Here is a 26,505-nt window from a genome sequence, read left to right on the forward strand (position 1 = left end):
GAATCATTTTGGTTGCGCTTAACAACCTTGAAGCAATTTTTTTAGGTACGTGGTGCAATGATAAGTGTGACCAGTAGATGGCAGTCACACATAAGAGACATGTGTAGACTGCAATAAAAGTTTTAGTATTTTAGTATTATCATTTAGTATTTTACGCCTAACATTACAAACTCGCGTTTCAAACTAACGTAATACATTACCATATTTTCCAGACCATAAGGCACACTTAAAATCCTTCAATTTCGACAGTGCGCCTTATAACCTAATGTACGGAATAATTTTGGTTGTTCTTACCAACCTTGAAGCTATTTTTTTTAGGTACGTAGTGAAATGATAAGTGTGATCAGTAGATGGCAGTCACACGTAAGAGATATGTGTAGACTGCAATTAAAGGTTTAGTATTTTAGTATTATCATTTAGTATTTTAGTCTAACATTACAAACTAACGTTTCAAACTAACATGTAATACATTACCATATTTTCCAGACTATAAGGCACACTTAAAATCCTTTCATTTGGACAGTGCGCCTTATAACCTGGTGCGCATAATGTACAGAATAATTTTGGTTGTGCTTACCAACTTTGACGCTGGTTTTTTTTAGGTACGTGGTGAAATGATAAGTGTGACCAGTAAATGGCAGTCACACATAAGAGATACGTGTAGACTACAATTAAAGTTTTATTATTTTAGTATTACCATTTAGTATTTTAGCCTAACATTACAAACTCACGTTTCAAACTAACATGTAATATATTACCGCATTTCCAGACTTTAAGGCGCACTTAAAATCCTTTCATTTCGACAGTTTGCCTTATAACCCGGTGCGCCTAATGTACGGAATAATTTTGGTTGTGCTTACCAACCTTGAAGCTATTTTTTTAGGTATGTGGTGAAATGATAAATGTGACCAGTAAATGGCAGTCACACATAAGAGATATGTGTCGCTGCAATTAAAGTTTTAGTATTTTAGTATTATTTAGTATTTCAAGCCTAACATTACAAACTAACGTTTCGAACTAAAATGTAATATATTACTGTATTTTCCATGCTATAAGTCACACTTAAAAACCTTTCATTTCGACGTTGCACCTAATATACGGAATATTTTTTGTTTGTGCTTACCAACCTTGAAGCTATTTTATTTGGTACATGGTGAAAAGATAAGTGTGACCAGTAAATGGCAGTCACACAAAAGAGATTTGTGTCGACTGCAATCGAAGATTTAGTATTTAGTATTATCATTAAGTATTTTAGCCAAACATTACAAACTCACGTTTCAAATAAACTAACATGTAATATATTATTGCATTTTCCAGACTTTAAGGCGCACTTTAAATCCTTTAATTTCGACAGTGCGCCTAATGTACGGAATAATTTTGGTTGCGCTTACCAACCTTGAAGCTATTTTTTTTAGGTACGTGGTGAAATGATACGTGTGACCAGTAGATGGCAGTCACACATAAGAGACATGTGTAGACTGCAATAAAAGTTTTAGTATTTTAGTATTATCATTTATTATTTTAAGCCTAACATTACAATTTAACGTTTCAAACTAACATGTAATATACAACCATATTTTCCAGACTATAAGGCACACTTAAAATCCTTCAATTTCGACAGTGCGCCTTATAACCTAATGTACGGAATAATTTTGGTTGTGCTAACCAACCTCGAAGCTATTTTTTTTTTAGGTACGTGGTGAAATGATAAGTGTGGCCAGTAGATGGCAGTCACACATAAGAGATATGTGTAGACTGCAATAACATTTTTAGTATTTTAGTATTATCATTTAGTATTTGACGCCTAACATTACAAACTCACGTTTCAAACTAACATGTAATATATTACCATATTTTCCAGACTATAAGGCACACTTAAAATCCTTTCATTTGGAAGTGTGCCTTATAACCTGGTACGCATAATGTACAGAATAATTTTGGTTGCGCTTACCAACCTGGAAGCTATTTTATTTGGTACATGGTGTAATAAAAAGGATGACCAGTAGATGGCAGTCACAAACAAGAGATATGTGTCGACTGCAATAAAAGTTTTAGTATTTTAGTATTATCATTTAGTATTTTAGCCTAACATTACAAACTAACGTTTCAAACTAACATGTCATATATTACCGTATTTTCCAGACTATAAGGCACACTTAAAATCCTTTCATTTCAATTTAAATTAAATACACAGAGGACATAAGTACAGGAAATCAAATAAGCTCAAATATACCAACAAACAAGGCATGATGATGCAATATGTACACACAGCTAGCCCAAATAGCAAGTTAGCATCGATTATCTTCCAGTCATGAATTGACCAAATATGCCTGATAAGCACTCCAGCAATTCAATAAAATCAACAAAGCTCACCTTTGTGCATTCTCACGCAGATCATAAAACGTTTGGTGGACAAAATGACAAAAAAAGATGGAGTGGCGTAAAACTCGTGTTTTTGTGGCAGCGTCGGAGAAAGTTGTACATGTAAACAAACTACGATGAGTTCAAGGATCGCTGAAATTAGTAGGACAAAACGGTGCTTGCCAAATACTCCGTCAGTGAAGCATGTAAAACATAAACAGGGTGATTTCTAACAATTATGAAGGTTTTTGTCATGTTTGTCCTCCGGCATGAAATATATTAAAACCACAAATATTTTTTCTTCAACTTTTTCCATTTTTTACACATCTCTGAAAGAAGTCCAGGGAGCCACTAGGGTGGCACTTAAAAGCCACGGGTTGCTGACCCCCCACCCTAGTCCATCAAATAATCGCAATATTTTACTTCTGTGCTTTCATCTCTGTTAGAAATGTTCAGTTAGACTTGTTTGCTGTTTTTAGGACCGAATGTCCCTTTGGGACAGAGGACCCTATTGAAATTCTAGCATTTTATTCTTTCTTTATTATTATTACGCAGCTTTGACCTGTTATTTTACCCCCTTAACATGCTTCAAAACTCACCAAATTTGACACACACATCAGGACTGGCGAACATTGTGATTCAATCAAAAAACATAACCCCAAAACTAAAAACACAGACAAAACTGCCTGTAACTTCCAGCACGAATGTCGTAGCGACATGAAACAAAAACCTCTATGTAGGTCTCACTTAGACCTAGATTTCATACACGGACATCCTTCAGCAAAAATCAAAAGGAAGTTTGCAATTCCCCCTTCAAAACAAAAGTTTTGTAAAAACACTCACCTTTGCCTCTTTGAGCTGTAATTTGACTTACTTAACATGCTTCAAAACTCACCAAACTGGACACACACTTTAGGACTGGCGAAAATTGCGATCAAATCAAAAAACCTAACCTCAAAACTCAAAATTGCGCTGTAGCGCCCCCGAGGAATAAAACACAGACAAAACTGCTCCTAGGAAGAAAACACAGACAAAACTGCCTGTAACTTCCAGTAGGAATGTCGTCGAGACATGAAACAAAAACCTCTATGTAGGTCTCACTTAGACCTAGATTTCATACACTGACATCCTTCAGCAAAAATCAAAAGGAAGTTTGCAATTCCCCCTTCAAAACAAAAGTTTAGTAAAAACACTCACCTTTGCCTCTTTGAGCTGTAATTTGACTTACTTAACATGCTTCAAAACTCACCAAACTGGACACACACTTTAGGACTGGCGAAAATTGCGATCAAATCAAAAAACCTAACCTCAAAACTCAAAATTGCGCTATAGGGCCCCCGAGGAATAAAACACAGACAAAACTGCTCCTAGGAAGAAAACACAGACAAAACTGCCTGTAACTTCCAGTAGGAATGTCGTCGAGACATGAAACAAAAACCTCTATGTAGGTCTCACTTAGACCTAGATTTCATACACTGACATCCATCAGCAAAAATCAAAAAGGAAGTTTGCAATTCCCCCTTCAAAACAAAAGTTTTGTAAAAACACTCACCTTTGCCTCTTTGAGCTGTAATTTGACTTACTTAACATGCTTCAAAACTCACCAAACTGGACACACACTTTAGGACTGGCGAAAATTGCGATCAAATCAAAAAACCTAACCTCAAAACTCAAAATTGCGCTATAGCGCCCCCGAGGAATAAAACACAGACAAAACTGCTCCTAGGAAGAAAACACAGACAAAACTGCCTGTAACTTCCAGTAGGAATGTCGTCGAGACATGAAACAAAAACCTCTATGTAGGTCTCACTTAGACCTACATTTCATACACTGAAATCCTTCAGCAAAAATCAAAAGGAAGTTTGCAATTCCCCCTTCAAAACAAAAGTTTTGTAAAAACACTCCCCTTTGCCTCTTTGAGCTGTAATTTGACTTACTTAACATGCTTCAAAACTCACCAAACTGGACACACACTTTAGGACTGGCGAAAATTGCGATCAAATCAAAAAACCTAACCCCAAACCTCAAAATTGCGCTCTAGCGCCCCCGAGGAATAAAACACAGACAAAACTGCTCCTAGGAAGAAAACACAGACAAAACTGCCTGTAACTTCCAGTAGGAATGTCGTAGAGACATGAAACAAAAACCTCTATGTAGGTCTCACTTAGAACTACATTTCATATTTTGACAAGCCCAAGCAAAAATCAACAGAAAGTTTGCAGTTCCCTCTTCAAAACAAAAGTTTTGTAGAAACCGGTCACCTTTTTTCAAACATGATCTCCTCTGAGCGCATTTGTTGTGTGTTAATTGAAATACCACAACACTGGATATTGTTCAGAAAAGTTCAATTCAAACGACCATTGTGTGTGTGTGTGTGCGTGTGTGTGTGTGTGGACAAGGATTAGGTTAGGTGGGATTTACCCTGGATAAGTGTAGAAGGGGCCTTAGGTCTAAGGGACGTAGAAGAAGTTAGACTGTGACTTACTAGGTGGTCCTCTGTCGATTCATCAAGCCAGGTCAAAATGAGATGGAAATCCTGCGCCACTTCCACCGCAGACAGGGAGCACGTGCTTGCCGAGGATCCATGTCTCGTCGCACGTCACATCAGATAGCAATTGAGGTCTCAACAAGGGTTCCTAAGCCCTGGAGGGGAGGAAGACGTAAAAAGGCACTGAGCTCTGGGATTGAAAACTCCTTGAACCTGTGGCAGGTGGATTAATTGGTTTACTCAATGTTATTCCACCGGGGAGTCCTCAAAACAATTGGAGACATTGGAATGTCTCGAGAACATGTTGCCGACCTGAAGGAGGGGTCGAGCAATCTAGTTGATAGCTAAAAATACATGTGGTGATAAAGAACCCAGAAGGACATCGTAATGAGCAGCACTCTCGCAGTCGTCACGCTTGCAATTTGGGAATATATTTCCACGTTTGGTTGAAGTCATTCCTGGTCAAAGTCCATATTGTAATTATAATAAGCACACCATTCCTATTCTGTTGTAGCCAGCCAGCTGTTTAATACATTTACAAATGGCATTTCAGACTAGTGGTGGGTACTCTCTCATGTTCTAGATCTATGGCTCTAATGCACACACACACATTTAAAAAAAAAATTTTAATTTGGGTAAAAGGGTGCACATTTCAATTTCGTACTCACACTTGTTATTACTTATGTTGGCCAGAGGGGGAGCACATAAAATTTGTACACACACTTGTTATTTCATGTGTTGACCAGAGAGGGGAGCATTTTTAAAACCAACACACAGTTTTCAGCACAGTCCCACTCAAGAGCAAACTAACATTACAGGACCGCTGATGTGTCAGCCAACTTCTGCAGTCCCTTAAAAAGGTGGAAACAGGTAATCATTGGTGTGTGGGGGGAGGGGGTGTGAGTAAAAAAATATTCAATCTAAGGCTGGACTCCCAGGGAGGGGGTCCAGACTGAGACCAGGAAAAAAAACCTCAATAGCCAGACCACACACAAAGACGTTACAAAGAATACACAAGACTTGCAACACACTCAATTTGAAAAATCCATCTTTTTTGGGACCACGCTAATTTTGATAGATTTCACCACCAGGGGTGAAAAGGAAACATTCTCTATGAGATGCAATGGTTTTCCGTATTGGGACAATGATTTATGTCCTAACTTGTTCACACCTCCTCATATGGAAAGTACTTTTCCTTGTTGATATCTCAAGTAGGGTAGAAATAAAAGAACACACACACACACACACACACACACACACACACACACACACACACACACACTTGTATTTGATACCTTCTTGAGACCTCTGAAAAATTCCTACCTCTTTAGGACCACCCTTTCTAGATATATAAAGTTTTGTATTTACAACATTAATAATACATACAAACAATGCAAATATAAAAAGATTTTAGTTCATTATTTTTTTAGAATTTTTGTTTGTAATTGGTTTTTAATCTTCATTATTTACTTCAAGTTATTACAGTATGTCTATATACATATTTATAAAAAATAATAATTTGGGTAAAAGGGTGCACATTTCAATTTCATACTCACACTTGTTATTACTTATGTTGGCCAGAGGGGGAGCACATAACATTTGTACACACACTTGTTATTTCATATGTTGACCAGAGAGGGGAGCATTTTTAAAACCAACACACAGTTTTCAGCACAGTCCCACTCAAGAGCAGACTAACATTACAGGGAGACAGAACAGGACCGCTGATGTGTCAGCCAACTTCTGCAGTCCCTTAAAAAGGTGGAAACAGGTAATCATTGGTGTGTGGGGAGGGGGTGTGAGTAAAAAAATATTCAGTCTAAGGCTGGACTCCCAGGGAGGGGATCCAGACTGAGACCAGGAAAAAAAACTCAATAGCCAGACCACACACAAAGACGTTACAAAGAATACACAAGACTTGCAACAGACTCAATTTGAAAAATCCATCTTTTTTGGGACCACGCTAATTTTGATAGATTTCACCAACGGGGATGCAAATGAGACATTCTCGATGAGATGCAATGGTTTTCTGTATTGGGACCATAATTTATGTCCTAACTTGTTCACACCTCCTCATATGGAAAGTACTTTTCCTTGTTGATGTCTCAAGAAGGATAAAAATAAAAGAACACACACACACACACACACACACACTTGTATTTGATACCTTCTTGAAGCCGCTGAAAAATTCCTACCTCTTTAGGACCACCCTTTCTAGATATATAAAGTTTTGTATTTACAACATTAATAATACATACAAACAATGCAAATCTAAAAAGATTTTAGTTCATTATTTTTTAGAATTTTTTGTTTGTAATTGGTTTTTAATCTTCATTATTTACTTCAAGTTATTACAGTATGTTTATATACGTATTTATAAAAAAATAATAATTTGGGTAAAAGGGGGCACATTTCAATTTCTTACACACACTTGTTATTACATATGTTGGGCAGAGGAGCACATAACATTTGTACACACACTTGTTATTTCATATGTTGACCAGAGAGGGGAGCATTTTTAAAAACAACACACAGTTTTCAGCACAGTCCCACTCAAGAGCAGACTAACATTACAGGGAGACAGAACAGGACCGCTGACGGGTCAGCCAACTTCTGCCGTCCCTTAAAAAGGTGGAAACAGGTAATCATTGGTGTGTGGGGGGAGGGGGTGTGAGTATAAAAATATTCAGTCTAAGGCTGGACTCCCAGGGAGGGGATACAGACTGAGACCAGGAAAAACAACTCAATAGCCAGACCACACACAAAGACGTTACAAAGAATACACAAGACTTGCAACACACTCAATTTGAAAAATCCATCTTTTTTGGGACCACGCTAATTTTGATGGATTTCACCACCGGGGGTGCAAATGAGACATTCTCTATGAGATGCAATGATTTGCCGTATTGGGACCATGATTTATGTCCTAAACTGTTCACACCTCCTCATATGGAAAGTACTTTTCCTTATTGATGTCTCAAGAAGGATAGAAATAAACACACACACACACACACACACACACACACACACACACACACACACACACGCACACACACACTTGTATTTGATACCTTCTTGAGAACGCTGAAAAATCCCTACCTCTTTAGGACCACCCTTTCTAGATATATAGAGATTTGTATTTACAACATTAATAATACATACAAACAATGCAAATATAAAAATATTTTAGTTCATTATTTTTTTTGAATTTTTTGTTTGTAATTGGTTTTTAATCTTCATTATTTACTTCAAGTTATTACAGTATGTCTATATACATATTTATTAAAAAAAATAATTTGGGTAAAAGGGGGCACATTTCAATTTCTTACACACACTTGTTATTACATATGTTGGCCAGAGGGGGAGCACATAACATTTGTACACACACTTGTTATTTCATATGTTGACCAGAGAGGGGAGCATTTTTAAAACCAACACACAGTTTTCAGCACAGTTCCACTCAAGAGCAGACTAACATTACAGGGAGACAGAACAGGACCGCTGACAGGTCAGCCAACTTCTGCCATCCCTTAAAAAGGTGGGGGGCGGGGGTGTGAGGAAAAAAATATTCAGTTTAAAGGCCTACTGAAATTAGATTTTCTTATTTAAACGGGGATAGCAGGTCCATTCTATGTGTCATACTTGATCATTTCCCGATATTGCCATATTTTTGCTGAAAGGATTTAGTAGAGAACATCCACGATAAAGTTTGCAACTGTCGGTGTTAAGACAAAAGCCCTGCCTTTACCGGAAGTCACAGACGATGACGTCGCAAGTGTGAGGGCTCCTCACATATTCACATTGATTTTAATGGGAGCCTCCAACAAAAACTGCTATTCGGACCGAGAAAACGACAATATCCCCATTAATTTGAGCGAGGATGAAAGATTCGTGTTTGAGGACATTGATAGCGACGGACTAGAAAAAAAAAATAAAAAACGCGATTGCATTGGAATGGATTCCGATGTTTTTAAACACATTTACTAGGATAATTCTGGGAAATCCCTTATCTTTCTATTGTGTTGCTACTGTTTTAGTGAGTTTAATATTACCTGATAGTCGGAGGAGTATGTCCACGGGTGTCTTGACGCGCAGTGTCTCAGGGGAGTCGACGGCAGCTTTGTGGATAATAATAATAATAATAATAATAATGGATTAGATTTATATTGCGCTTTCCTATTGTTAGATACTCAAAGCGCTCACAGAGCAGTGGGAACCCATCATTCATTCACACCTGGTGGTGGTAAGCTACATTTGTAGGCACAGCTGCCCTGGGGTAGACTGACGGAAGCGTGGCTGCCAGTTTGTGCCTACGGCCCCTCCGACCACCATCAGCGGCACCGGGGGCAAGGGTGAAGTGTCCCGCCCAAGGACACAACGGCAGCGATTTTGGATGTTAATAGGTGGGAAGCGAACCTGCAAACCTAAGGTTTCTGGCACGGCCGCTCTACCTACTACGCCATGCCACCCCTGGATGGCCCAAGCTCAGCTTTTCTCCGGTAAGAAGCGACTTTTTAACCACAATTTTCTCACCGAAACCTGCTGGTTGACATTTGGTCTGGATTCATGTTTGCTTGACCGCGCTCTGATCCATAGTAAATTTTCACCCCCGGAAATTTTAAACAAGGAATCACCGTGTGTTTGTGTGGCTAAAGGCTAAAGCTTCCCAACTCCATCTTGCTACTTTGACTTCTCTAATATTAATTGAACAAATTGCAAAAGATTCAGCAACACAGATCTCCAAAATACTGTATAATTATGCCGTTAAAGCAGACGACTTTTAGCTGTGTGTGTGTGTAGCGCTCATACTTCCTAAAAACGCGTGACGTCTTGCGTACACGTCATCATTACACGATGTTTCGAAGACGAAACTCCCGGGAAATTTAAAATTGTAATTTAGGAAACTAAAAAAGCCATATTGGCATGTGTTGCAATGTTAATATTTCATCATTGATATATAAACCAGGGGTAGGGAACCTATGGCTCTAGAGCCAGATGTAGCTCTTTCGATGACTGCACCTGGCTCTCGGATAAATCATAACTGATATTGCTTAACAAAAAAATAATAAATAAATAACAGTAAATAATGAATAATTCCGCTGGCAATCACAGTGTCAAAAATAACGTTCAAAATATAAAACATTCTCATGCATTTTAATCCATCCATCCGGTTTCTACCGCACCTGTTCAAGAAGTCGCATTAATGGTTAGCTTCAGGATAACCATGTTATTAAAATGAATAAGAGACTTATTATAAATGTTGGTCTTACTTAAAAATGCACACATTTAGTTGTATTCAGTCTTAAAAAAAATATTATATGGCTCTCATGGAAATACTTTTTAAAATATTTGGCTTGTATGGCTCGCTCAGCCAAAAAGGTTCCCGACCCCTGATATAAACTATCAGACTGCGTGGTGGGTAGTAGTGGGTTTCAGTAGGCCTTTAAGGCAAGGCTCCCAGGGAGGGGATCCGGACTGAGACCAGGAAAAACAACTCAATAGCCAGACTACACACAAAGACGTTACAAAGAATACACAAGATTTGCAACAGAGTCAATTTGAAAAAATCTCTCCTTTTTGGGACCACCCTAATTTTGATCAATTTCACCACCAAGGGTGCAAATAAGACATTCTCTATGAGATGCAATGATTTTCCGTATTGGGACCATGATTTATGTCCTAACTTGCTTACCGGTCCTCATATTGACGATACTTTTCCTTGTTGATGTCTCAAGAAAGGCAGAAATACAAGAACACACACACACACACACACACGCACACACACGCACACACACGCACACACACACACACACACACACACACACACACACACACACACACACACACACACACTGCAGCTCTGGCATCCAGCTGGTCTATTTATCACCGGCGACACTGACTGTGGTGGGCTTCAGCTAATGCTAGCCTTGCCTTTTTCTGCACCTGCCATTAGACGGAAAGTCCCCCCTCTTAGTGCCGTGCTTTGATTAATTGGTAGTTTAGATGGCGGCGAACCACGTCCGAGGATAATATCAGGCTGCACCTACACCGGCGGCTTTATTGTTTGGCGACGTCCTGCTGACGCTGTGTGTGTGTGCTTCGCTTAGACTTTCAAAATAATAAGTAGTGTGTGGAACGCATGCATGTGTTCGCTCTCGTGCACGTGTGGCATTGTGTACTGCCATCTTTCTGTTGCCATTAAATTAACATTTAATCAGCCTATTTATTCTACAAAACCCAAAAGCAATGACGTTGGCATGTTGTGTAAATGGTAAATAAAAACAGAATACAATGATTTGCAAATCATTTCTAACTTATATTTAATAGAATAGACTGCAAAGACAAGATTCTTAACACGTTCGAACTGAGAAAATAAATTTTTTCGCAAATATAAGTTCATTTGGAATGTGATGCCTGCAACATGTTTCAAAAAAGCTGGCAAAAAAAACTGAGTGGGTTGAGGAATGCTCATCAAACGCTTATTTGGAACATCCCACAGGTGAACAGACTCATTGGGAACAGGTGGGTGCCATGATTGGGTACAAAAGCAGCTTCCATGAAATGCTGAGTCATTCACAAACAAGGACGGGGGGGGAGGTCACCACTTTGGGAACAAATGCCGGAGCGAATTGTTTAAGAACAACATTTCTCGACCAGCTATTGCAAGGAATTTAGGGATTTCACCATCTACAGTCGGTAATATCATCAAAAGGTTCAGAGAATCTGGAGAAATCACTGCACGTAAGAGATGATATTACGAACCTTCGATTCTTCAGGCGGTACTGCATCAAAAACCAACATCAGTGTGTAAAGGTTATCACCACATGGGCTCAGGAACACTTCAGGAAAGTCAGTAACTATAGTTTGTCGCTACATCTGTAAGGGCAAGTTAAAACTATACAATGCAAAGCCAAAGCCATTTATCAACAACACCCAGAAACCCTTCGCTGGGCCGGATGCAAAGTGGAAATGTGTCCTGTGGTCTGACGAGTCCACATTTCAAATTGTTTCTGGAAACTCTGGACGTTGTGTCCTCCAGACTAAAGAGGAAAAGAACCATCCGGGTTGTTCTAAGCGCAAAGTTCAAAAGCCAGCATCTGTGATGGTATGGGGGTGTATTAGTGCCCAAGGCATGGGTAACTTACACATCTGTGAAGGCACCATTAATGCTGATTAACCTTTTGAGGCCCAAGCTGTTTGTTTACATGCTTTTTTTTATTTCGCTTTGTTATTTGAGCTTATTGGACCCTAATTAGAATAAAAACTAAGCATCCTCTTTTGATACCATGTACTTAGTCCATAAGTACACAAACGTGTACTTTATGTATAGTGACATGCTAAATCTTATTTTTACACTTTTTTCCCACCAATTTCCATTGTATGTTGTACTCTTCTGACACCACTAGATGGCAGTATGGGTGTCCACGTAAGTGGCCATAAGACCCCAATTCAGCAGTGTACACAATTTTGGAAATAAGAGCTAAAAGGTGCTGTCCACGCATGTGGCCACTCAGCCTTAAGTTAATGTGGCCATCCAAGCAACATTATCATGGACGCCCCTGCTTATTTCAGCAAGACAATGCCAAGGCACGTGTTACAACAGCGTGGCTTTGTAGTATAAGAGTGCGGGTCCGAGACTGGCCTGCTTGTAGTCCAGACATGTCTCTCAATAAAAATGTGACGCAGACCCCGGACTGTTGAACAACATAAGCTGTACATCAAGCAAGAATGGGAAAGAATTCCACCTGAAAAGCTTCAAAAATGTGTCTCCTCAGTTCCCAAACGTTTACTGAGTGTTGTTTAAAGGAAAGGCCATGTAACACAGTGGTAAAAATGCCCCTGTGACAACTTTTTTGCAATGTGTTGCTGCCATTAAATTCTAAGTTAATGATAATATTGTACCATGAGATTTTGATACCGTTACAGTAGGAAGGGATTCTTATGGCCCCATTCATCACGGTTTACCTGACACATGAAATGTCGACAATAAAATGTGTCGCTGACTATTATATTTGTCGACAACAGTCATGGCGTCATTATTCATGGGTCACGCGCAAAAACATGTAAAGTGTAATGTACGGCTGGGCGATATATCGATATACTCAATATATCGCGATATAGAAATGACTATATCGTGATATTGGAGTATACGTTCTCACGCAGTTGCTTTTAACTGCGGGCATTACACTACAGTCTCTTCTCACTCTTTCTTGTCTCTCCTTCTCACAGAGACATAAAACAAGCGCACCTTCTCACATACGTCACATGGTAACGTTAGCTGGGATGCTAGCGGAGTGGTGCGAGTAGTAATACGAGACAAAGAAGGTTCGAATCTGGTAACAAATGAAAGAAGGATTAAGTCCCAAGAAAAACAGCAGGGGGTCCATCGTCTGGCCGTGGTTTGACTTCAAGCGGGAAGACGAACAATTATGCGGAAAAAGCGTTGCTACAAAAAGTAGCACCACTGCTAATGTAGCATTATTTGAAAAGTCACCCGCGACAAAATAAGGAGTGCTTGTCAAAATGTCAATTCGGTGCCACACCAACAAAATGCTGAAGCAACTATTTCCAGATCAACACCGTACGAAAAAAATAATCAACAACAAAAGTTGACGTCCGCAGGAACCTACCACATAGCGAAGTACATACACTATTTGATTTCCTATTACGCAGCTCATTTTTATTTGACACTTATTGAAATATATCGTGTGACATCATGCACAAAAGTGCACTTTATTGGTTTTAAACTATTGTAGTGGCGTTCTGTACTAAAAGTGCACTTTCATTTACCGTTGTTTTGATATGTCATCTTAGTGACATCACGCACAAAAGTGCACTCATAGCTTGTTTTAAAATGTCTCTGACAATCTTGCACTTTCTGTTATAGACAGAAACATAATAATGTGAGAGTCCAGTCCATAGTAGATCTAACATGATAGTGAGAGTCCAGTTCATAGTGGATCTAACATAACATTGTGGGAGTCCAGTCCATAGTGGATCTAACATGATAATGAGAGTCCAGTCCATAGTGGATCTAACATAACATTGTGGGAGTCCAGTCATTAGTGGATCTAACATAATAGTGAGAGAGTCAAGTCCATAGTGGATCGAACATAATAGTGAGAGAGTCAAGTCCATAGTGGATCTAACATAATAGTGTGAGAGTCCAGTCCATAGTGGATTTAACATAATAATGAGAGTCCAGTCCATAGTGGATCTAACATAATAGTGAAAGTCCAGTCCATAGTGGACCTAACATAATAGTGAGAGTCCAGTCCATAGTGGATCTAACATAATAGTGTGAGAGTCCAGTCCAGAGGGGATCAAACATAATAGTAAGAGTCCAGTCCATAGCAGATCTAACATAATAGTGTGAGAGTCGAGTCCATAGTGGATTTAACATAATAGTGAGAGTCCAGTCCATAGTGGATCTAACATAATAGTGTGAGAGTCCAGTCCAGAGTGGATCAAACATAATAGTAAGAGTCCAGTCCATAGCGGATCTAACATAATAGTGTGAGAGTCCAGTCCATAGTGGATTTAACATAATAGTGAGAGTCCAGTCCATAGTGGATCTAACATAACATTGTGGGAGTCCAGCCCAGAGTGGATCAAACATAATAGTGAGAGTCAAGTCCATAGTGGATCTAACATAATAGTGTGAGAGTCCAGTCCATAGGGGATTTAACATAATAGTGAGAATCCAGTCCATAGTGGATCTAATATAATAGTGAGAGTCCAGTCCATAGTGGATCTAACATAATAGTGAGAATCCAGTCCATAGTGGATCTAATATAATAGTGAGAGTCCAGTCCATAGTGGATCTAACATAATAGTGAGAATCCAGTCCATAGTGGATCTTATATAATAGTGAGAACCCAGTCCATAGTGGATCTTATATAATAGTGAGAACCCAGTCCATAGTGGATCTAACATAATAGTGAGAGTCCAGTCCATAGTGGATCTAACATAATAGTGTGAGAGACCATTTCATATTGGATCCAACATAATAGTGTGAGAGTCCAGTCGATAGTGGATCTAGCATAATAGTGTGAGAGTCTGGTCCTTAGTGGATCTAACATAGTAGTGAGAGTCCAGTCCATAGTGGATCTAACATAATAGTGAGAATCCAGTCCATAGTGGATCTAACATAATATTGAGAGTCCAGTCCATAGTGGGGCCAGCAGGAGACCACCCCGAGCAGAGACAGGTCAGCAGCGCACAGATGTCCCCAACCGATGCACAGAGTCCCGACCCTGGTCTAGAGTCACCTATTTGCACTCTTGTTAATAGATGTATATTACTCCTGTGTTATAGTACATGGGACAATGCACATTAATGGACATATAAAATGTTAACGTGCCAGATTGTAGCCAAAGGATGGTTAATTTGCTGTTTTTGTCTGCGACACGTACAGTAAAAAGCCGGTCCGTGAAAATAATACATACTTTAAACCGGTCCCTGGTGGAAAAAAAAAAGGTTGGGGGACCCTGCTCTGCATCGTGTAAACCCTACATGCAACAACAAAGTTGTGCTGTGATGTCTTGATAATTTGGTACAAATCTAATGATCACTTTGTTGTTTTATCTCATTTCAGGAATCTTCATATTCATTTGCACTGAAATGCCTTATCAGCCTTTCCACTGTTATACTGCTTGGTCTTATAATAATGTACCACGCACGGGAAATCCAGGTGAGTCTTCAAGTAGAAATAGATTAACAAATGACAACTCAAATGCCAATTCAGCTTTTGAGTTCAGTGTGGCACTATCTGCGGTGACAAAAATGTATAATATAATTTTGAAAGTTTGGTTTAATTATGCAATTTATGAAACCTAACTTGCTTAACAAAAGTAATAGGAACTACTTGAAATGATTGTAGTTCCAGTTGAAATCATTTGTGCAAAGATTCTTTATTGTACAGAATGAAGTTGTGTCTTTGGGTGAATTACTTCTCGTCTGGACTGTTTGGCTTGTCTTAGAAGACGTTTGGCCTCTCATCCCAGTTCATGGTTCAGCTCTAGTTTTCGACTAAGATTGGTCTCCCACATACAACACTGTTCTTTCACCCATTCCTAAAAGACTCTGCAATTTGGCCTCCAACAAATAACAGGAGTTAAAAACTGTTCTGTGACCAGAGTGTTTGTTGGTCCATTTGTTTACAACTGAATGGAATGCGAACGTGGGTGATTCCCGACTATTTTGGACTGGTAGTAGTCGATCCACAGCGATCGTTCTGCCACACATTACCTCAATGCTAACTAGGGGGAAATACATTTCGACGACTGTCTTTGGCTTTGCTTTGACCGTAGTATTGTTCTTTTGCATCAAAACAGTTGTTTTTCTCACTAGGGCAAACCATACCTGCCCGGGCAGACCCTCCTGGTTTTGGAGTAATAAAATTTGGGGTTTTGACACCAGCCGCCAAATTAGATCTTACCAATCCAAGTCTAAGACTACATCTGACTAATCTAAGTATAAGACTAGATCTGACTAATCTAAGTCTAAGACTAGATCTGACTAATCTAAGTCTTAGACTAGATCTGACCAATTTAGCTCTAAGACTAGATCTGAATAATCTAAGTCTAAGACGAGACCTGACCAATATGAGTCTATAAGCATAAACTGATGAAGCCTACCTAGGTACTGGCACCAGCCGGTAGATTAGATTGATTCAAAGACGAGATCTGACCAATCAAAGTCTAAGACGATATCTGACCAATTTAAATCTATGAGATTGAACTGATGAAGCCTACTGAGGAATTGGCCCCAGCTGCTAGATTAGATCCGACCAATCTAAGTCTAAGAATCGCTCTGACTAATCTAAGTCTAAAACGAGATCTGACCACTATAAGTCTATGTGCATGAACTGATGAAGCCCACTGAGGAATTGGCACCAGCCGCTAGATTAGATCTGACCAATCTAAGTCTAAGACTAGCTCTGACCAATCCATGTCTAAGACGATATCTGACTAGATTGTCTCCCTCTTACACACATGTGAGAGGGATGTGTACTATGGCTATGAGTTGCTGTTGTTTTTTTTTCCCTTGACCTCAGTTTGGAACCCCTTTCCAGGGCCTAGGCTTAGACTGATTTTTTTTATTTTATTTTAATCTTCTATTCCCCCCCGTTTACCTGTATCTCATTTTTTTGTAAGGGGCGCTGGAAGCCGGCAGACCCGTCAGCGATCCTGTTCTGTCTCCCTGTAATGTTTGTCTGATCTTGAATGGGATTGTGCTGGAAATTTTTATTTTCCTGAAGGAACTCTCCTGAAGGAATGAATAAAGTACTATCTAATCTAATCTAGATATATCAGTCTATAAGCGTGAACTGATGAAACCTGCTGAAGTATTGGCACCAGCCGCTAGACTAGATCTGACCAATCTGAAGTCCACTCGGGTGAGAGGCGAAACGTCTTCTAAGACCAACCAAACTGTCCAATTGCGATCGATTGAATGCCCTGAGATTACAAAGACCTGGGGTAAATGAGAACATTCATAGACAGACTTCGAGTTTATGTTTATGTTGGGGAGACGAGATTGACCAAAAAAAATCCTAAAGCACATGTGTTTTTCTGATTGTCCTCAGCTGTTTATGGTTGACAACGGTGCGGACGACTGGAGGATAGCCATGACCTATGAGCGGATCTTCTTCATCGTGCTGGAGCTGCTGGTGTGTGCCATTCACCCCATTCCCGGCCAGTACGTCTTCACGTGGAGGGCCCGGCTGGCCTTTACGTACACGCCGTCCGTGGCGGACGCGGACGTGGACATCATTCTCTCCATCCCCATGTTCCTGAGACTCTACCTGATCGGCAGGGTCATGTTACTTCACAGCAAGCTGTTCACGGACGCGTCGTCTCGCAGCATCGGCGCCCTCAACAAGATCAACTTCAATACACGCTTTGTCATGAAAACTCTCATGACCATCTGCCCAGGAACTGTTCTGCTGGTGTTCAGTATTTCATCCTGGATCATTGCTGCTTGGACTGTGCGCGTCTGCGAGAGGTAAACACCGGGTTATGAATGTTGGATAATGCTGGGGTCAAGTTGAAACGCTTCCTTCCTTCCTTCACTAGCTCCGCTTTGCATCTTTCAGTGTGTTTGTTGTCACCAATTTGCACTTGAAACCACTGTGGGTTTGCTACGATAAACACGCAGAGAGGAAGGCACCCGCGCACGACACAACTGGCTGTTTTTAAAAAAACAAACAACACCCTGACACATGATTCATTAGCTCAGCAACCGCTGCACAGCTCCCCGCGCCTTGTGTTTATTGCTATATGGCTTGTCCATAATTCATGAGTGTCTAATTGTTTGTTTGCTGAATGATTTGTTTTGGTAATGCAGAGAAGCCCCCCTGGACCTCTTTACCCATTTTTCCGCCCCAAACTGCACACCCGGCTTTGTCTCAAGGGGGGAGCAACCATTCTGACTGGAAATGAAAGAGGAGGCAGGGAGGAAGGGAAAGCCTTTCTCTGGTTCTTCATTTGGCATTTACATAGGAAAATGAGACGTTAATGCCAGCGTTGATGTTTCTAAGTCATCTTTGGATAGTTGGACAGGAAAGGGAATCGGCAAGGGAGATGGGGATGGGGTTGGGGGGTGAGAGCTTCATTGCAGTAGGTTTTGTCAGAACTATGTGACACCGTGCTAGGCAGTAAAAGCTGTTTTTTTTCCAGTCTGGTTCGGGTTACTGATGCAGCCCACCTTGCCTGCCTCTACATCCCCTCCCTTCCTCTGTGGCTCCTCTTAACTACCCCCACCGAGTGCACACCGCTCACTAACCACCTCCTCTTGCACGTTCAACCCTAGATCCTCAAAACATGCCAATGCTGGATGGTGCGTTTAACACCTCGATGGGTGACTTGGCAATAACAAGAAAGATCAGATTCTTTGTTTTGTTTTACCTCCAAAGACAGTGAGGAGGAACAGATATCCCAGCTAAGATGTTTCTCGATGGCTAACAGCGGCCCTGTGAAAGTAACGGGCGAAATACGTTTTCGGCTATTGGTTTACATGAAACAGTGTTTAGCGTTAACATGGACGTCTGAATTGGAAAAGGACAGCCTGTGAAAATGGCGATCATACTTGCCAACCCTCCCGATTTTACCGGGAGACTCCCGAATTTCAGTGCCCCTCCCGAAAATCTCCTGGGGCATCCATTCTCCCGAATTTCTCCCGATTTTTACCCGGAAAACAACATTGGGGGCATTGCCTTTAACGTCCTCTACAACCTGTCGTCAGGTCTGCTTATCCCCCATATAAACAACGTGCCAGCTCAGTCACATTATCAATGCGGCTTCTTCACACACATAAGTGAATGCAAGACATACTTGGTCAACAGCCATACAGGTCACACTGAGGTTACGGTATAAACAACTTTAACACTGTTACAAATATGCGCCACACTGTGAACCCACACCAAACAAGAATGACAACCACATTTCGGGAGACCATCCGCACCGTAACACAACATAAACATAACAGAACAAATACCCGGAAACCCCTTGCAGCACTAACTCTTCCAGGACACTACAATATACACCTACCACCAAACCTCAAACCTCAACCCCCTCCCGAATTCAGAGATCTCAAGGTTGGCAAGTATGGTTAAGTGGTCAGTCTTGGTAAGGGCCAGTATATCATAGTTACAACAGTCATGGCGGAACATGGTTCTATTGTAGCCGTGGTCCCCGGCTCCCGGGTAATTGCATCGTGTTGATTCAAATGCCGCCCAGCTCACATTGCACCCGACCTCTATGGCCCCTGCTATGGGTGGTGAGCCCATTGGAGGGGTGACCCACGTTGCCTCTTCGGGCTGTGCCCGGCCGGGCCCCATGGGAACAGGCCCGGCCACCAGGCGCTCGCCATCGTGCCCCACCTCCGGGCCTGGCTCCAGAGGGGGGCCCCGGTGACCCGCGTCCGGGCGAGGGAAATCTGGGTCCATGTTTCGTCTTCTTCATAAAGGTCTTCGAGCTGCTCTTTAAAAGCTCGCCCGGAAAAGGGTGGAATGCCATCTCCGGGTTGGGGAGGAGACGCTGCCCCAAGTGGAGGAGTTCAAGTACCTAGGCGTCTTGTTCTCGAGTGAGGGAAGAGTGGATCGTGAGATCAAAAGGTGGATCGGTGCGGCGTCTTCAGTAAAGCGGACGTTGTACCGATCCGTTGTGGTGAAGAAGGAGCTGAGCCCGAAGGCAAAGGTCTCAAATTACCGGTCGATTTACGTTCCCATCCTCACCTATGGTCATGAGCTTTGGGTCATGACCGAAAGGATAAGATCACGGGTACAAGCGGCCGAAATGAGTTTCCTCCGCTGTGTGGCAGGGCTCTCCCTTAGAGATAGGGTGAGAAGCTCTGCCATCCGGGAGGAACTCAAAGTAAAGCCGCTGCTCCTTCACATCGAGAGGAGCGAGATGAGGTGGTTCGGGCATCTGGTCAGGACCCCACCCGAATGCCTCCCTAGGGAGGTGTTTAGGGCACGTCCAACCGGTAGGAGGCCACGGGGAACACCCAGGACACATTGGGAAGACTATGTCTCCCGGCTGGCCTGGGAACGCCTCGGGATCCCCCGGGAAGAGCTAGACGAAGGGGCTGGGAAGAGGGAAGTCTGGGTTTCCCTGCTCAAGCTGTTGCCCCCGCGACCCGACCGCGGATAAGCGGAAGAAGATGGATGGATGATTCATATGCCCCTTATACGCCAAAAAATGTAGTCTGCGAGGAAAAATGCATTTGTACGAAGCACCATCACCATCCACTAGCCTCACATGCTGATTAAGTTTTCAGACTTTTGTTTTTGTTACAGCTTCGTATTATCCTTTATCAAAACAAAACATGTTGGGTAAACATAGCCTTCGACTTTTGCGTAGTGGTCTGATGAACCCAAAAGCTTTGAACCGCAAAATATGAAATCAAATGTAACGATATGATATCCCTCTCACAAAGGCAGGGATTGGTTTGCTCACACACACTTGTTACACCTCCCATGACCAGTGCATGTCATTAGGTTTCAGTGTTGGAACAACATGCGTGCCCAGATGTGCGTCTGGTTCTTACGAATGGGTGCAAGTGAGCACATGAACGCGTGAGTGCGTGCATGTGTGTGTGTTTGTATAACGTTTTGTTGTACCTTCTATTTCCCCACTATGCTGCTCCATAGGGATACCATGTGAGTCCTCGCTCTTTAGCCGTGGAAAAAAAAAAGACAACAACTTATCATTTTTTGCACCGAGCTGGCGCCACTGCTGCCTTGAGTGGGGTTTTGGGTGGGCAGGGCAAGCACTCTCTCAAACTATTGACGGGCCTTCCCAAATTTAGATCCCAAAGAAGGATTAGGGAGGCCCTCTAGAATTGGCATGAAGGTGCCACCATCCTTCAAGAGGTTCCCTCTTGGGGTGTTAGGACTGGGAGCATAGCAAAGAGCAGCACTTTGAAGCAAGCGTCTATTGACCTATTCTCAGTCTGGGACAAAGGAGTTTTTGAGTCTAATAGTCCTGAATTTGGGATGAAGCTGTCTAGCACTGAGCAGGCTCCTCTGGCTACTGATGACTCTATGCAGGGGGTGACTGGAATCATCCAAGATGCTCACTAGTTTTTTCACAGTCCTCTTCTCTGCCACCGTCACCAGTGAGTCCAGTTTTATTCCGATCGTAGAACCGGCCCGCCTGATCAGTTTCTCCAGTCTGGAGCTGTCCTTCTTAGATGTACTGCCCCGCCCCAGCACACTACCATGTAGTACAGAACACTGACAACCACAGACTGGTAGTACATCCACAGGAGTGACTCAAGTAGGGAGGAGGAGGTGGATATTTGTCCTTCAAGTCATCTTTCCAAGTTGGCCGGAAGGCAATTTGTCGCTTCAATTTTTTCCCCTTCCTTTCTTTATGCAATTGTTATAGATCCATATTGCACAAAGTTGTTTCAGAATCAACTCCAAAGATTTGTTTGAGGAGCAAAAGCCTTTCTGTTCTTTCATTACCATCTCATTACGTGTCTCCCTTCTCAAAATTAATTCATGAGTGCTCTAATGGTTTCCACAGTTTTGTCCTGTGCTTCAACCTGAAGTTTTCTGTAAAGGAAGTCGCTCGAAAGACAGTCTGAGCATACAAGTGGGCGACAGATGTGAAGTCTTTCAATGCAATTTTTTTGTAACTAGTGGTGTTTATGATGTAGTGCGCCAAAGATTTGTGGGCACTATGTGTTGTGTTGCACAGTTAAATAATGTAATGTACGGTGAGTTGCTTCCAAAACTGAGGAGGTATTCAAATGGTAGACGACAGTGCCTCTTGTTTTTCGTCAAATTTACATCAATGAACCCTTTCTCCCGCAGCCCCCCCCCCCCCCCCCCCCTCCCGTAAACATCAAAACAGCACGCAGGTTTTCATGTTTACCTTCCATACCCATCATTTCAATTTCACAAACAAAACGAAGACTGGGGTTAAAAGAGGCGCTTGTTTCCCAAAGTGCTGTTTGAGTTTCTTTTGCTAACTGCGCCAGCGCACTTTAACCGCGGTCCAGAGCCAGTAAGAGGGCAATACGGTGTGAGATTGGACAAGCATGGAATCTACCTGGAAAATGCCTAGATGGGGGGGATGAAAGACACCAAAGCGGAGAGACAGAGTGGAGTTGGAAGGAATATTAATGTTGCACTAGACGGCTTTAACTCTTGCCCCTCATGTCTTGATGCGGCCCATCTTCAGAGCTAACCTACCTCAACTAAGCTCTTTAACTAAGCTCTTTGGATTCTCCCTCAATAACATACAGCTCCCTCCCTCTCTCCCCTACTATTGACTAATCCCTGCAGATCTTTTACTGTACCCATCTGCCTTTGCCTCATCTCTCCCCACGACTGATGCCCTGTCCCTTTGCCTTTCCGCATCCATCCCGAGCCAAACAGGCCTTATCCACCCCAAACTCAGTTACACACTTTCATGCATGCCTTACCTGCCTCCCTGGTCTCCAGCTCCTCCCCTCCTCTCTCCTGTAGCAGTTATCTAATTCTCTTCGTCTCCTGCTTGACTGTAACACTATTATCTGAAACAAAGTGCGTTATTTCCAGGTGATATGAGACTGCGGCTTCTCACCTCACCTCTCCACGGTTGATACAACGGATAGGCTCCATGAAAGACATGGCTTTTGGGAAGTTTAGCCGACTTTCTCCCATATAGATAGGTAGATAGATAGATAGTACTTTAATGATTTCTTCAGGAGCGTTCCTTCAGGAAAATAGAAATTCCAGCAGCAGTGTACAGAGTTGAGATCAATTTGAAAAGTAAAAAGTAAATAATGGGGGTATAAATGGATACAAAATAGAAAAATATTACAATAAGAATAACAATAAAAAGCAACATTGAGAATAAACATATAACATTAAAATGAACAGGCTCCTATGGCTACTGATAACGCTATGCAGAGGGTGACTGGCATTATCCAGGATGCTCACTAGTTTTTCCACAGTCCTCCTCTCTGCCACCGTCACCAGTGAGTCCAGTTTTATTCCGATCATAGAACCGGCCCACCTGATCAGTTTCTCCAGTCTGGAGCTGCCCTTATGAGATGTACTGCCCCCCACCCCTAGCACACTGCCATGTAGTACAGAACACTGGCAACCACAGACTGGTAGTACATCCACAAGAGTTTTTTACCATTCAGCCAATTCCGATTAGTGACAAGTTGCTTAGAATGGGTGTCAGTTCATCCATTGTCTCCTGGATCACTGATTACTTGTCTGACAGGCCCCAGTTTGTGCGACTTGGGAGCTCCCTGTCAGATACTGTGGTCAGTGGTCTTGGTGCTCCACAGGGGACCGTCCTGTCTCCTTTCCTGTTCACCCTGTACACCTCAGACTTCCAGTACAGTTTCCGGTCCTGCCAACTGCAGAAATACTCAGATGACTCTGCTGTGGTCGGAGAGGGACAGGAATCGGAATACAGGACACTGATCGCTGACTTTGTGGAATGGTCTCAGGCGAAACATCTGGTTCTTAATGTGGACAAGACCAAGGAGCTGGTCATTGACTTCAGGAAGAGAATGACCATCAAGATACTGGGCCGGGAGGTGGCAGTGGTGGGGCAGTAGAAGTACCTGGGAGTCTGGACTGGAAGGACAACTGCAATTCTGTTTACAAGAAGGACATGAGCAGACTCCTTTTTCTGAGGAAGCTTGGGTCCTTTAATGTGTGCGTCAAGCTATTGGAGATATTTTAACAGTCTGTTGTGGCCAGTGCCCTGTACTTCGCAGTGGTCTGTTGGGGGAGCAGCACCAGCAAAAGGGACTTAAACCGGATTGACAAACTGATCCGGAAAGCCAGCCAAACTATTGGCACGCAGTTGGATGTGTTTGTGTCAGTGAGGGACAGGAGGACACAGGACAATCCTGCTCACCCACTCCACCAGACAATTGAGAGACAGGCTCCTACAGCTTCGTTCCCACAGTGTTCCATTCAAGAACTCCTCCATTCCGCACTCCATCCAGCTGTATAATTCCTCACCATACAGCAATAGATGATATCTGTCTATTACCTGACACCTGTCACGTATACTGCTGTCACATATACTGTAATAATGTACATGGTAACTGTTACATACTGTAAATATGATATAGACATACTATTATATATCTTTGTATATAATAAACTGTACATATACCGTATTTCCTTGAATTGCCCCCGGGGTGCTAATTAATTAAAACCTCTTCTCACTCCGGCGCTTACCAAAGGCATGCGGTAAAGACAAGCATGTGCTAATTATTTTAAAACCTCCTCTCACTCCGGTACTTACCAAAGGCATGCGGTAAATTCAGGCCTGTTCTTAAAAATTTGAGTGTGATATAAGGATACCATCATGAAAAGCACATTTAATTAAAAAAAACGTTATTACTATCTTACCTTTACTTATAAATGAAGTCCATGCGCAGCTCCTTCTTGTATATAGAAGTCTTCCTTATCTTTCTTCAGTTTTAAAAGTCTCTCTGTCTCGATGGAGATCTTCCTTTATTACCTCCAACTTCGATTGAAAGTCCAGTTTAGAAATATGTTTTATTTTAGATATGTAATCCTCCATGTTAAAAGTGCAAGCGAGAGGAAAAAATAAACACACGCTGCTCACTCTTGCTGCTTTTTGTCACTTCTTCTGCAGCCAAGTAGTCGCAAGAAGGATCACCAGCGCCCTCTACCACCAGGAGGAAGGAGTCATTTAATGACTCATATTTGACACACGCAGCTACGGTATATTAATAAAACATAGCTTCTTACTGTTTTTTTAGCATATTCAATAGCTTGGACCTTAAATCCTACTGAATAGCTCTTAACCTTCTTCCCTTTATGCAATTTCAAATGATTGAAATCAGCCTCCTCCATTTTGAAAATGATGACAGGTGAAGTGTCACTCGTGACGGGACGAGTATGACCCGGCGGAAATTCTAGGCATATGCTAATGGGAGTTTGCCCAACCAGTCTAAAAGGTGCTTTGTGGACTTGGAGAAGGCATTCGACCGTGTCCTTCGGGAAGTCCTGTGGGGAGTGCTTATTGTGGCGGTCCACTCCCTGTACGATCAGTGCCAGAGCTTGGTCCGCATTGCCGGCAGTAAGTCGAACACATTTCCAGGGAGGGTTGGACGCCGCTAAGGCTGTCCTTTGTCACCGATTCTGTTCATAATTTTTATGGACAGAATTTCTAGGCGCAGTCAAGGCGTTGCGGGGATCCGGTTTGGTGACCGCAGAATTAGGTCTCTGCTTTTTGCAGATGATGTGGTCCTGATGGCTTCATCTGACCGGGATCGTCAGCTCTCACTGGATCGATTCGCAGCCGAGTGTGAAACTACCGGAATGAGAATCAGCACCTCCAAGTCCGAGTCCATGGTTCTCGCCCGGAAAAGGGTGGAATGCCATCTCTGTGTTGGGGAGGAGACCCTGCTCCAAGTGGAGGAGTTCAAGTACCTAGGAGTCTTGTTCACGAGTGAGGGAAGAGTGGATCGTGAGATCGACAGGCGGATCGGTGCGGCGTCTTCAGTAATGCGGACGTTGTACCGATCCTTTGTGGTGAAGAAGGAGCTGAATCGGAAGGCAAAGCTCTCAATTTACCGGTCGATCTACGTTCCCATCCTCACCTATGGTCATGAGCTTTGGGTCATGACCGAAAGGATAAGATCACGGGTACAAGCGGCCGAAATGAGTTTTTCCTCTGCCATCCGGGAGGAACTCAAAGTAAAGCCGCTGCTCCTTCACATCGAGAGGAGCCAGATGAGGTGGTTCGGGCATCTGGTCAGGATGCCACCCGAACGCCTCCCTAGGGAGGTGTTTAGGGCACGTCCAACCGGTAGGAGGCCACGGGGAAGACCCGGGACACGTTGGGAAGACTATGTCTCCCGGCTGGCCTGGGAACGCCTCGGGATCCCCCGGGAAGAGTTAGACGTAGTGGCTGGGGAGAAGGAAGTCTGGGTTTCCTTGCTTAGGCTGTTGCCCCCGCGACCCGACCTCGGATAAGCGGAAGAAGATGGATGGATGGATTGATGGATGCTCATTATTTTTGCGAAACGAGTTTGACCCGGCAGTAATTCTAGGCAGGTGCATACTATATACACGCCGGAAATTCAAGGAAATACGGTATTATGTAAATATTACATACATATGTTATATTTTACATCGCTATATTTAGTCTATT

The 26,505-nt window shown here is 42.4% G+C and overlaps 1 protein-coding gene across 2 annotated transcripts in view; it reads left to right on the plus strand.

The window, feature by feature from the left end:
* The window catches only part of kcnn1a (potassium intermediate/small conductance calcium-activated channel, subfamily N, member 1a), a 205,472-nt gene that overhangs the window by 95,690 nt on the left and 83,277 nt on the right, over nt 1-26,505 (plus strand). For both annotated transcript variants that reach the window (XM_061919820.1, XM_061919821.1), the window contains exons 3-4: nt 15,447-15,542; nt 17,439-17,857. In XM_061919820.1, the coding sequence (XP_061775804.1) occupies nt 15,447-15,542; nt 17,439-17,857 (515 nt within the window). The remainder of the gene's footprint in view (nt 1-15,446; nt 15,543-17,438; nt 17,858-26,505) is intronic.

The sequence above is a fragment of the Nerophis ophidion genome, linkage group LG14, assembly GCF_033978795.1.
Source record: "Nerophis ophidion isolate RoL-2023_Sa linkage group LG14, RoL_Noph_v1.0, whole genome shotgun sequence".
In the NCBI taxonomy this organism is placed as follows: Eukaryota; Metazoa; Chordata; class Actinopteri; order Syngnathiformes; family Syngnathidae; genus Nerophis; species Nerophis ophidion.